Source organism: Alligator sinensis, unplaced genomic scaffold (genome assembly GCF_000455745.1).
Source record: "Alligator sinensis unplaced genomic scaffold, ASM45574v1 scaffold802_1, whole genome shotgun sequence".
NCBI lineage: Eukaryota > Metazoa > Chordata > Crocodylia > Alligatoridae > Alligator > Alligator sinensis.
The window spans coordinates 3710463-3724237 of record NW_005841918.1 but is presented as its reverse complement, the minus strand read 5'-3'; the positions used below and the strand labels follow the sequence as shown (position 1 = coordinate 3724237).

Below are 13775 nucleotides of genomic sequence, written 5' to 3'. Positions count from 1 at the left end.
CGGCAGCCGTACTTGGGCTCCCGGGGGCCTCCTGAAGGGCCTTCTGGGGCTGCAGCTCAGAGGCCTCCTGGTGTAATCCTGGGGGCCTTACCTGGGCTCCTGGGGGCCTCCTGGAGTGATCCTGCCACTCAGAGCTTGCCCGGCAGCCAGAGTATGACTCTGGTTTTGGGCAGTGCGCACTGCCCCTATGTGTACCGCCCTACTTTTTTTTCTGTACATTTTTTTGACCCTGGGATTCAGGCTCAGAGCACACCTTAATATGTGGTGTAGGGTGCCGCAGATGTGTTTGCAGCACCACATACTGCATGGCTGCACTTGTCTGGACACGGCCAGAGGTTGTATTTACGTCTTCTGAAAATGCATAACTGTGGCCTGTCTTTAAAGAGTTTTAATCTTGAAATACACTTTCTTTTTGAGTCTTTGGTATCATAAGTTGTCATTTTCAAGGCAAAAACAAGCCTTGTTTCAGTTTGTGGTACTTGGTGTATTTTCAGTAGCATTTCCCATGACAATGCATTACTTTACTTGTACTTTGAACACTGGTTTACAGTAGAGCCTGCATCTTTCCTTTGTGATAGGCTGCGGAGTAAAAGTTCATCTCTAATTTAATTTAAACAAGCAAAGCCCACTTGTAAGTGTTTGGAGGCGGTGAATGGCAAAATCACTTGAGGAAGATGAAGTAACAGTATAGCAGGGATAAATTTGCTAGCTTTAAGAGGTATAATTTTATGTTAAAGTAATAGATTTTATTCAAACTTAAATGGCAGAAAAATAATCTATTTTAAAGTATATTTTTGTGGACAGTAGAAAAGATGAATAGGAACTGGATGGAAAAATATTAAGTAATATGTCCTTCAGTCTTTGGTGGCATAATGAAAGAAAACAGTGTGTTCATTAGAATAGATAGAAGTGCTGTGTACCTATGTGTAGGTCTTGGGCAGTCATTTTCTGTGTAGTCGCCATAGCCCTGATCCTGCAAATACTTATTTACATACTTAACTTTACTACTGTCAGTAATTCTCCTCAAAGTAGTAAGATAAGATATTTCCTAGTAGTAAAATTGCAAGGTAATGGCCCAAATGACCATATGTAAGTTTGCAGAACTTAATAAGGTTGGGAAAAGTTGGTAAGCAACAAAGTGCAAAGCAAGTAGGACACAGAAGGTGGCTGATGAGACAAGTTGAAATGGAAATGTGAATTGATGAAAATACAAATCAGTGTGATTTGTTTTACTCCTGCTGGTCTTGTTTAAGTTGCTGATGTGCAGTTCTTATTAGCCGATTAGAAATTAGTTTTGACACTGAACACTTGGAATCTAGCCTCAGGGGAGAGTTTATTGTGGTTATTTCCCCATGTCTATTAATACAGAACCCTAGTTTTCATAAATATATATATTTGCAAAAGAAATACAAGCTAAACCACTGTAGCCTAGCTGCCTGTTAACTATTGAACAATTATAGATACATTTTTATATGTTAGTGAAGAATGGCAGTGTAAATATGACAGTGAAAAACATTTCTTATTAGCATGTGAAAATTAATAATTTCTTAGGTAAAAGAAGAGTTTCTACATTTATATTTAATATTAATAAGAGAGAGAAAGGTCTTGTCTAAGTGAACAACATCTCTGGATGTTTAGTACGTAAGGTCCTGACCTTTCAAACATTTACATAGATTTATCTGTCCACAATGAAAAGTCCCTTTGTAGAATCAGGTCTCTAGTTCTCTCTCGCCCTCCTTTTTTTCCAATGAGAAGACTTATTTATTTGGTCTGCAAACAAGGCTTTATGGACTTGACCTTTTAGTACATGAAAAGTATCCTAATGCAATTATCTTTTGTTTTCCAAACTTTGCCCAAAGGTATTGCTTTTCAGTACTTTGTATTTATCAGTTAGCTGAACCTTTTTATACTTCTGTGACCACAGACTGTAATGAAGTCTATATTTAGTTCATAGTGGACACACGTCCTCAGAACCTTATGTGTCTGAAGGTATCACGTCCTTAAGACACAATCCTTAATTCTTTGTGAACAAAGAGAAGCACCGTTTCTAGGTGCACCTAAATGCATACTTGTCCTCTATAAAATATTGAATTTGATTTTTTTTAAAGGTGAATTTAGCAACCTGTTAATTTTACAGGTAATGCTGATTGTTCATCAGGACAGGTGTTACTTAACATGAGCAAGTGCAGGTCATTCAGCTTGTACTGATTTGCCAGTTGTTCTATGGAGCAAGAACAGTTTTGTAACGACTCTTCTCCACTGTCTTCTCATATTGTAATTTGAGATACAAAACACCCTTGACCTCCCATTGACTTCAGACAGAATTCTATTTTTCCATTGATTTTAATGGGGCTAGTTGAACTTCAGAACTTTATGGGGTGGGCTTTTGGGATAAGGTGTACTTTTTGCAAATTATTTACGGCCCTGCATTGATTAATTTTCTGCTTCTGGAGTTTTTAACAGTTTTGTAATGTTGTTTAGTGTGCCCCCGAGAGTAAATTTTTCATTGCCGTGTACTCATTGATGTTAATAGGTGTTGCTAACCCAGTTCTCCATGTCTCATGCTGACAGTGTACTCATTAGTTTTCTCTCTTCCAGCGAATAGTGGGGGAGTTTTTCTGACCTATATATCAAACTGTTTTGGACAGTTATGAAACAAGTTAATTAAAAGTGCAGAGTTGCATGCCTTGTATTCCTGGCTGACTGTCTGCCCAGAGGATTTCCCCAGAGGAAATGTCCATTCAGTTAAGATAATATTTACTGAAAATCATACTTAATAATGGGATGAAAATATTACCTATATCAGAATCTGAGTAAAGACAAACTCAGAAAAAGGTACAGTTTGTTTGAAAACATACAGACAGTAGTGTTGCTGCTTGAATCATTATGGCAGCACATACAAATGAATGAACATTTCCTGTTCTCTCTAGTGAAATATCCCTACTGTTTGTTTTAATTGCTCTTCAGAATCTAGGTTAGGGGATGTAGGAAACAAAAACTTTACCACCTGTTATTTCTCTGTTTTTACAAGGAGTAGGCCAGTAGCATTATTTCTGACCCTTGGGGCCAAACTGCATTCTCAATTAAGTCAATGGGAGTCTTACTGTTGGGTTTTTTTTATGGGTATTGGATGGTCACCTTGTGTATGTAAACACAAATTATTTGCAGAATTTCAAGGGAGTTTGTGCTGAGAGCTCCTAGGTTATAAAGTGAGATCATACAATAGAACTATTTCCTGAGTTTTCCCATTTTGCAAGCCCTGTAGAATTTGTGTGTGTACATTTTTAATTACAATGAGATGCATGTCTCAATTACGGGAGTAGGGACCAGTGTCATAACTGAATTGGTAACACTGAAGACAATGTTTTTTTGCAGACTCAGATATGGAGCTTGTTCTCTCAACATTTATGAATGTATTTTCAATGACATCTCTAATATCTAATGACGTATAGAAAGTATTGTTGCAAGTGAATTAAGATGATGTTAGATCACTTCTTACATACTGCTAGTGGCTGGAGAACTACAATTCTCTCTCCTGTCACTAATTTAAGAAAAGTTCCACTGGTAAATACCAACACAGCAAAGAATCATGCAGCAGTGCTATTGCCAGAACTTTTTTAAATGAACAAGAAGTGTTCTTTTGGAGTTTAGAAAATGCGATTAACTTTCTAACAGATTGATCTCAGAGAGAAAGAGACATGGCGGAAAACCATGTGGGGATTTTCTTGCCTGTAAATACAGGGAACTGAGTGTGATGGCCCAGGAGACTCATTCTAGTCCTATTTCCTAAAAACAGTGTAAGAGCAAGATTTTGTTTTTAGGTAAGGCTTGAAAGATGTCATACTCTGATGTCATTTCCAAATTACCCTTCCCTCTTCATGGGCAGTACTGTTATGACCAGATTGTCTTGGAGAACCTTTAAATAGAATGCATGCAACAGCTAGAAACAAAGTGAAATGTTAGTATGCTTGGGGTAGGAAATTAATTCCTCTCTCACTATGAAGCTGTTTCTGATTATATGAATGCATGTTTAAATGTGGATGTGTAACACAATCTCTGTTTCAAGTAGAAATGAACCATTTTAATTGGAACATGAAATGGGTGTCCATTAAAATAGCGTTCTCCAATTAAAAAAAACAACAACTGGATTCTCTGTGGCCTTATTTAAATAACTGAGAAATGGATTCAGCTGCCCTGGCAGATATTCTTGAGTACCTGATGAGCAATCAATTTTTGTGCTGAACACTGCTTTTAGTATTTTTTTTGTTTTTGTTTTTTGAAGTCTTGGGGCTTATAAATAAAGTACTATTGTGTTACAAATATGCTTATTGCGGGTAATTCCTAACTATCCAGCACTTTTGTCATACACTCTTATGTGTAGCACTCTTAATACTTAAATCATAAAGTGAATACCAATTATTTTTAATGTGGCTCTCTGTAGTAGTTAGACATTAATTTCATTTTATAGATTAGCAAATGGAAGTGCAACAAAAAATCATACACGGACTGGATTGTATTTTAAGTATGGTCGCAACCGAAACTCGGTTGAAGCGCGAGGATGCTGATACATGCCATTTTGAAGCACGGGGATGCTGATACATGAGCCACGGAGGCTGCTGGAGCGCACTAATTAGCATGCTCCAGCAGACTTGATTAATCGAGTCTGCTCTGATGCGCTGTATTTACAGCACGTTGGGGAAGCCTCTCTGCACATCTGCAAGCACCCCTAATGTCCTATAGTAGGTTAACTGCTTTGTTTATCCCTTGAACCTATTCAGCCCTCCTTCACTTCTGTCAGACTTGTAAAACAAAATCTAACCTTCTTAAGCATCTCGACAGAGAATTCAACACTTCACTGTCAGTCATTGGCACACCTGAGTTAATGTTCATATTAGTTATGTTACCACACCTGAGTTTGTTTTTAGGTAGAACCAAAAAACAGTCTGAAGAGCTGTGAATTGGAAGATTGAGATTAACAGGAATGACTAACAGACAGAAAAATTCCAGAAGAAAGGATATTTTGATTAATTGAACATCAAGACCGTTACAAAGGAGAGAGGGTTGTTGACAAATATGGAGTAAATTGAGATTAACAGGAATCGGATAGATTATAATGAGGCATGAAATCAATTGGCTCCATCAGCACTGTCTGAATAGAAGTACTGCTACCACTGCCAGGCATTTAGTTTTAAACTCTGGGTGGAACAGGAATCAAAGTGGGGTGCAATTGCACCACTGCACCCTCCTTGGATCTACCCCTGGTTAGGACCAATGAACTTTCAGTGCAACTTTTTAGTACAAGCTAAAATATTTTGGTAAACAAAGCTTGTCCTAAGCACAAATTAAATTTAAGAACAACTCAAAGCTTTAGAAAGAAAGAAATGACGTATCTCCCAAATTGGAACAATTGGGGAAAGTTTGATTTCCCCTCTGCCCCTCCTCTTGGGTTCTGAGGTGGACACTGAGGAGGAGGAAAGGGTCTTAAGTCAGGGAGCCTGGCTTGGGACTATTAAGTATTTTGCGTTAGAATGTGAATAGATTTCTATAAACATTCTTAATTTCTCTGCATAGAGGATTTCTATAAGTGTACTTAAGCAATACATTTTTTTAGCATTTCGACTTATTTGCCAATGACAGTCAAATAATATGTCGTATGTATGTTGTTCTTTTGTTTCCTATGCACTGAATGCTGCTTGTATTTTACCAGACATATGCCAAAGGATGAGACTCCCCAAGTCCTTAGTGAGGAGGAGATGAACAGGCTGGGAGCCAGAATTTTGAAAGCAGAACTGATGGGAAACATGGTAAGGTTTGTAAGTTTGCCCTAACGTATTGCTGTCATTGCTTTTGCCAGCACTATGAGCTACATGCTGTGGCTCATAGTGAAAAAGAGAGGCTGGAAGAACAGACAAATTGTGAGTTGTATGAAAGGCTCTTAATTAAGCCCGAGATTTAGGTGCAACCTTCTTTGTGACTTCTAAAAATGGTGATGGCCAATTAGGTAGTGTAGGAGGTTCACCCCCAAAAGCCTTTAGAAAACAGGGAACATGTATGAAGCAGCTCTTGTAGGTTTGTGTCAGAAAGTGATGCTAAACCTGCGGTTGTTGAGAATCTCAGTCTCAAGAGGCTCTTCCCCCTGGTAGGGGGAGAGCACGAAATCCTAAAATGCAGTGTAGAATGGACAATGGTTATTGAGTACTGGGGTGATAACATGGTCCCAGAGAAGTCAGGATGTCATCTGTCTTCATTTTGGCACTGGCAGGAAAGTATTGCAGTTTCCACTTTTTCCTGTTCAATAGGAAACCACTGTCCACTTGTCTTCATCTGCCATGACAAAGATGGAGGGGGAATTTGCATTGTGGTAGTGCCTAAAGGTTTCAACCAGGTCTAGTCTAAAATGTGTCAGGTTCCCATTCTACTTTGCCAATCAATCATTGTGTCTTGAGTGGATGAGATGTAGTCAGCTTTAAAAAAAAGAACTGAAAGGCATTTTAGGTACTCAGTTTCCCTGTCAATTTTGGTGCATTTTATCTTCCTGATTTTTAATGTTTTTCTCCATGCATGCTTGGAAAAACCACTCATATTTTAAAAAGCATAATAAAAAACTCTGTGAACAGGTGTGCTTGGCTGCAATAGCAGAGCCTTGGCCTTAGTGAATCAAGGAGGTCCATTGCAGCCCTGTATGCTTGAAGTGAAAACCACTGGAATTGATGGAACTGAGTAGACCCTGACTGCTGTAACATTTATAAAAGAATCAAACTGACAAAGGATCTAGATATGTTTAGGGAGTAATCATAGATGAGACTTTTAATAATAAGAATGTAGATTAATGTAACAATGTAATATACTTTTTTAAGTAACAGAAAAGAATATCCCTAGTAAAAGCATTCTGCTAAGTATGGATGATGTATGTGACATTTTCCCTTTTAAAATTTTTTAACACAATTCGATAGCAGCAGTCAAAATCATAATCTTGCTATTTGTTTCTTCATTTGATTTAATTGTTATAGTGTAAGATTGGAAATGTGGGACCCATACTCTCATTTTAAAACAGATGAAAATTAAATTAACTTTTTACACAACAAAAAAGTTGTATAATTCTTTGTCCAGATTTAAAATGTGATGTATTTCGCTCAGCTTTCCTGGTTTGCTGTGTGACAGGGAGTAAGGCACCTTACTTCTGTGGCGCAAATGGAGACATGATTCTGTGTGAGTCTTAAGTTGTGTAGGTGAAATCTATGATTTCTAGGCAGCAAGAATATATATTTTACTGTTTTAGGCCTCGTTGGATTCAAGTCTGCTTATCAACCTGTAATGTAAATTCTTATGCGTTCCACCACTGAATTTGGCCCATTGACTCTAAGGTAATATTAATTACAACATTTTACATCATGACAGACTACAAGAGAGGCTAGAACTAGAAAAGCAACTAATAGGAGCATGAGCAACTGGTGCCTCCTGATACTGGGGGGGGGGGCACAATTTGTGGGCGTCAGCATCAGCGGCGGGGTGGCGAGTGGTGACCACCCGCAGAAGTTGGTGTTGGCAGCGGGGGGGAGGGCAGGAGAGGGTGGGTTGTGAGTGGCAACTGATGATCACCTGCAGAAGCTGGCAGCCAATCTTGGGCCCGGGTGGGGAGGCAGGTGCCCCGAGGTGTTCCCCCTACGGATTGCCTATGAATACGAGGGTGCAAATAGGTCTTTCTTTCCCCATCTCTGTCCTATCCAAGGTATAAATTAGATTCTAGCACCAAATTCAAAGATGATGTGTAAGGGAGTGTAAATTTAGTAGAGGATGTAGCTGTGAGATTTACATCATTATATTTTTAGTATGTCTTGCATGCTAAGGGAGCAGAAAAACATTTAAATTATGGTAGTTTAGACTTGTCTCTGTGGCTGCTTTTCTGGCTGCAAATGGCAACTATGCATATTGCTGAAGGATTTTATGAGCATAAATTGGTTAATATTTGAACAGTGCTGTTGAAAATGTGCTATGTGTTATCTTGCTATTTTAAAAGTGTGGTGCTGTGCTTCAGATGCATGTGATTTAATAGAGATTATATTATTTCTATATACTGGTGTTGGTGATTTTTTTTTCTTAAACCAAGCAGCAGCAAGAGAAATGAACACTTGGTAATCATGGTTCTGTAAATAAAAGCTCAAAATAACTCAACTCAGTCAATATTATCCCCCCCTCCTTTTTTTTTTTTAAGGATTTAGCTTCCAAACTCCAAGCCCAGCTTGAAAATGCACGTAAACTAAAAGAAAGTAGAACACAGACTCCATCAAAATCTGACAAGGAGGTAAGGGGAAAATATTTTTCTGTTATGTGCTGTTGCAGTATATACAGTGCAGATATATAGTACCAGTAGTAATGATATTTGTCAATTTTGAGTTTAAATTTACAAAGGTTGTCTATAAAAGAACCAAGATACCTAATGAGTTCTTGAACGTCATTCGGTCTAACTATAGTAAGCTCCTGTGTGCCATTTGTCCCAGTATATACTTTGAAGCCTGTGGAGCATCTTAGACACACAAACAGCACCATGGCCAGATCCTTGTGGCATTGAAATGCATAGCATAATACTCTATTCAGTAGTCAACTTCAAACAATTAGGGCTTATGTAGTGTCCCTAATAGAGGGCTCATGTAGCATGCATAGTATTCATTGGGAGCTGTGCACTGGAGTGATTTTGCCTGTAGAGTTTCGATTCTACTTAGTCTGTATTGGTGTCAGTTGACTGTTTATACCTGAACAGGCTAGGATACTGTTTTATACCATGAATTTCTGGTGGTAATATAAACTGAAAAAATGAAGGAGGAAAGGATTACAGATTTATAATGTCTGAGCAATATTCCATTTCATAGACTCCAAAATAAGTAAACCTGTGTAAGTAGATTGTCATATAGTTCATCTTTATAAAGCTGATACAAATTGAAATCTTTGTTGAACAGTTTTTCAGTGAGGGAATTACAAAGTAGAACTAATTAATTATTTTCTAAGCTAATTAACAGTTCTTCCAGGTCCTAAGAGACACATATATGTTTTTAAAGCAAATATGATGCATAGATTATATTTTAAAGACTTTGTTTTTTTCATTAGATGACTGGGAGGAAACATATAATGAGCAAAAACTAATAAGTATTGTAATTGTGCATGCTGATGTACTAAGGAAAAACAAATGCTAAGACAAAAAACAAATACTAAATATTTCCATTTTAACAGAGTGTATTAGTAATATTTATTACTATTAGCAGAAGTGCATATTTTAAGTTACAACAATACCTTAGAATAATGAAGAACTATATTATATTTCTCCCCAAAGTACTTACTTATTTAACTGAGCCATAATTTACTTAAAATTTTACTTATCCTTAAATATTAACTTATCCTTAAATTTTTTTTTATTTCCTGCTTAATTCAGTCATTTGTTAGTACCCTAAATACTCTTTCAGCTTTGGTGGATATAGTGTTTTATCACTTTTGATAAAGATTGGTAGCATTTGAGCTCACGTTTCCAATAGAAAACTACACATTTTCTCTTTTGTTTCCAAAAACAATGAAATACAACCTAAAATTAGGATTACTTGTAGAATTAGTTTAGATATGAAAACATCATCTTGCTGTTTGGTAAAAAAGTAAGCTTTATGAAACTGTAATGCATAGTCTAATTCATAAGCAAAAGTCATTTGCAAAGTAGTTTTGGAGATTGTCAATTACACTTTAAGGTCTCATAAAAAGAAATGCTTTTATACTTCCTAACCATTATTTCTTAATTGTATAATTAGCATTTGATATGGGAATCCTTTTCATTTTGCATTCATATTCAACTACAAATTACAGATTTTAAATGGAAAATGTGTTTTTCTATGTAGATACAGAATTCCCACCGGCATTTTATATATCATTTTTCAGACGCTGCTGAGTTTTACTGTAAAGAATTATATTGCAGTGAGGAACAGAGTATGCCTGTAGTGCATTTTACTGTAGCCTCCAGGATACGTGAGGGGAAAACTTTCATATCAGAGTCTGTCTTTTATTGATAAGGGAATGCTAGTTAACACAGTTATTTTCAAGGTTTTTTTTTTTTTAATCTTGTGAGAAGGGGGCTCCATTTATTAGAACCTTCAGCTGAAAGGTTGTTGTGGTCAATATGGAATTTGTCCAGGATATTATCTCTCTCTGCTCCTGTTACTTATTAGTGGAAGAAAGAGTCAGTACATGAAACTAGCAGCTGTGTTTAGTCTTTCTAGCTGCATTGAATCCATCCATCGAATTCTCTCTTCTGGGTGTCATAGGAAACTAAAACTGAAACAGTTTTAAGCAGGCTAGGAATTTCTTTAAGAGTGCATGCATTTGGGTTCTCCAGTTATAAGATTGATAAAAATGAGTAATCTTAATTAAGCCCTGTAAAACCAAATAAAGTATTTGAACCAGTGTTGCAAAAGGTGTCATTTAAAAAGTACTCTTGAAATTAACACACTAATAATCTGATTTCAGATTCTTGATATTAACATTCTATGTTCTCTGTGGTTACCAGGGCTAGCTTCTGTTTTCTTACTTGGAACGTGTGATATAATCAGCAAGAAAAATTTAAAATTTAATTCTTCAGCAATCCTTTAGGTATCTCAACAGTAAAGCTGAAGAAAATAAGAAGTCCTGAGCTGGAAGGTTGATTTCTGGATGCTGCTTTGTGCTCCTCTGTTTTGTTTTCTATGAGTTTGCTGCTGCTATCTTGCAAAGGAGGCTTTCTTGCAAATGAGTGAAGGAAAGCCCAGTTCAACAATTCAGTTTCAGGATTCTAACACATTCCTGTTTTCCCCTTTGCCTCTAAGCAAAACAACCTTTGTTTTTGTCAGGTTTCTATTCAAAATGTAAATATTTTGTAAAGCGTGTTTTTTTTAAAATAGAAATCCTGCCTATACCAATGGATATCTAAAACTAGACTGGGGGGTTCTTTTTTTTTTTTTTTTTGATTAGACAATGTTGGTTGTGGTTTTATTTTTCTATATATTTATTTATTTGACCAATACAATCCTATGATTTATGATATACCATTTCAAGTGCAGTAACAGTTTGCAGTTAGATTTCTAGCAAATAGTCTGTACAAGGCATAGTCCCAATAATTTCTGCCTTTATTTTTCTTTGAGGGCCTAGAAAAAAAATGTTACAGTGAAACAGAAGTTATAATCTCTGTGTAGAATCTTTGTAAATATGGTTGGGTATTTTAAAGCCAGTGATTTTACCTTTTTTCACCCCTTGGCCAGTCCATGGGTGAAGGAAAACAGAAACCTTCTGAAATTCCTTTATTTACCTTAATATCTCATTTATTAAAATAATCAACTGCATGGAGGTAGAGACATATTCTCTAAGTATTCTGTATATCAAATAATTATATTTTTTTTATAATTCAGTACAGTCCAAGACCAGTCTAAACTATCTTAAAATTGTAGGAAAGAAATGGTGTATTTATAATAACTTTTGTATCAGTACTCGTGTACTAATACTCCCTATGTTACCCAACTTAATTTCACATGCCTGGCATTTATTTAATTTTTGACCAAACTGCAAGTCTGATATGTGTCCAAAATATAGAAAAGATGATAATTTATATTAGTTGAGACCTTCAGTTTGTTTTTTGGGGGGTATTTTAATCATTAAATCTATGGGATTTTACTTTTCCTTGTTTAAAGCTGGTGTCTAGAGGTGGTGATCTTACAACACCTGGTCCATTGAATTTCAATGGTTCTTAAGTAATATATACGTTCTTAAACAGGATACCAACTGTCATGAGCCCAACCAAATTTTGGGGTGTTCATGGAGTGCTGTGCAGGCTTTTGTGTGTTTTGCTGATATGGCACATGTGGTCTGATTGAAAAGCTAATGTTACGCTGTATCTATTTATGTTGCTGTTATTTCTGTGTGCATTACATTATGCTGTCTCTCTGTATCTATGATTCTGAACATAGTTTATCCAAGGGAACTGAGGGATGCATACTTGGAAGAGAGTACGTGAAACTGCTAAGTCTCGATTGCCCTAGTGTTACTAGGGCTAAGATGGTTACCACTCCCAATCGCAGACAGATGGGGCCACTGGTAGGATAGACATGCAGGGTATTGTCTAGTCATCATGGGAGAAACAACTCCACAATAGCAAAGGCATCTGAGAGAAATAGCCCATTAGCCAAAGGAATTCCAGGTGCCTTGGGGAGACAGCAAGGGTATAGATTATAGGGAGTAAGGTATAGGTCGCGGAGATGAGACATTTCTAGAGAATGCTGAGGCCCATGATAAAGTGGGACAATGTTGATGGGCTAGGGGTGGGGGAACAGGGTTGGAAGCATTTTGGAAACTACCTTTGAGATGAAGGAGGTCTTTGGATTTTCCCAGGCAGGAGGAGGGTCCAAGTCTCTAGCAGTCAGGGCTGGCAGGGTCAGCAAGAAGTTTAATCTCTGAAAATACCGGCAGGTCTCTAGAGCACTAAGTAGTAGATGACAGAGTAAGAAACTTGATTTATCTTTTTGTTCTGTCTTCAAACTAGTAGTCAGTTTTTCTTATATAATTATTTTCTTCTCTATAATAAATTATTTTGTTGTTTAGTCTCCTTACTGCAGTGATTCTCAACCAGGGTGCCATGGCACCCTGGGGTGCCTGGAGATCCTTTCATGCAATGTCAGCATTTAAAATGTGCAAATCTGATTCACATGAAAAACCCAGGGATTTCAGATAGGAACCCATAGTGTTCAAAACCTTCTGATCTGTTGTGGTCTTTCTGAGTTCTGTGCAATAGAAACATTGTTTTTTGTTTTTCTATAGTCGGAAAAACATGAAAAGGAAGAGCTGGAATTTTCTGAGGGGTACCTTGAGCCTCTCCAGGGGTGGCTCGTAGCATCTCCAGGGGTGGCTCGAGTCTAAAGAAGTTGAGAACCACTGCCTTACTGATTGATTCCCTGTGGTAGAGTGATGTCTGGGCAAGTGATGTTACAGGTTATTCTCTGGAAAGGGGGACCTAAAAATTCTTTCACAACCCAAGGGGAATCCACCTGGAGCTGGCACAAGATCCCCTGGTGCGGTGGTGGTGCTTGATAAAGGACAGTGGAGCTGAGGCTTGCAGGGATAAGGAGTTATCTGGGGGCAAACCTTGGTCTGCTCTATGGGACAGACAGTAGGACAGCAGGGAGAAACTTGGGGCTCTGGGATGGGAATATGACACCAGCTTTCTTAGTTAATTTTTATATTGTTTTTCTTAGCTAACATTTTGGTAAAAGTCATATAAAAACTCTTTTAGAATCCAGCCCTTTACTAGGGGTGATTTTCTTGTTCCAGATTTGCCTTGGATGTGTGGTTAAGATGAAACTATTCAGTTGTATAATAAACGTAATGATTTTATGAGACTACTGCTCAATATCTGACAATAGCAAGTTGGGAAGACTTCTCAGTAACAAGATATTGGGAAATAAAACACCAGTCTAGGGGGAAATAATTGGCACTACAAAGCACCTTTATTAGTTTTTCCTCTCTACGCACTTGTAATTATGTCAATATCTGGTTTCCCTGGATGCATTACAAATTATTTTCTGTGTACTGGCAACTTAAAGTCAACTTCCTGATTTTCAGTTTTGTTAATTCTAAAACATGAGCAGCATAACATAACCTAACTTTAAATCCTTAGCTTGACAAAATGCCTAACTTCTAGTATCATTGGATGAAATAGCTTTAATGGAAAACACTGATTTTTATGTGGAGTTACTAGAGTGTTGTTCTTACTCCCTTAA

General features: G+C 37.2%; 1 protein-coding gene across 1 annotated transcript in view; it reads left to right on the top strand.

Annotated features, from left to right (window-relative positions):
* Positions 1-13775, top strand: part of CWF19L2 (CWF19 like 2, cell cycle control (S. pombe)) — a 156753-nt gene that overhangs the window by 39809 nt on the left and 103169 nt on the right. The window contains exons 9-10 of the mRNA XM_025198254.1: positions 5708-5804; positions 8213-8302. Coding sequence (XP_025054039.1) covers positions 5708-5804; positions 8213-8302 — 187 coding nt within the window. The remainder of the gene's footprint in view (positions 1-5707; positions 5805-8212; positions 8303-13775) is intronic.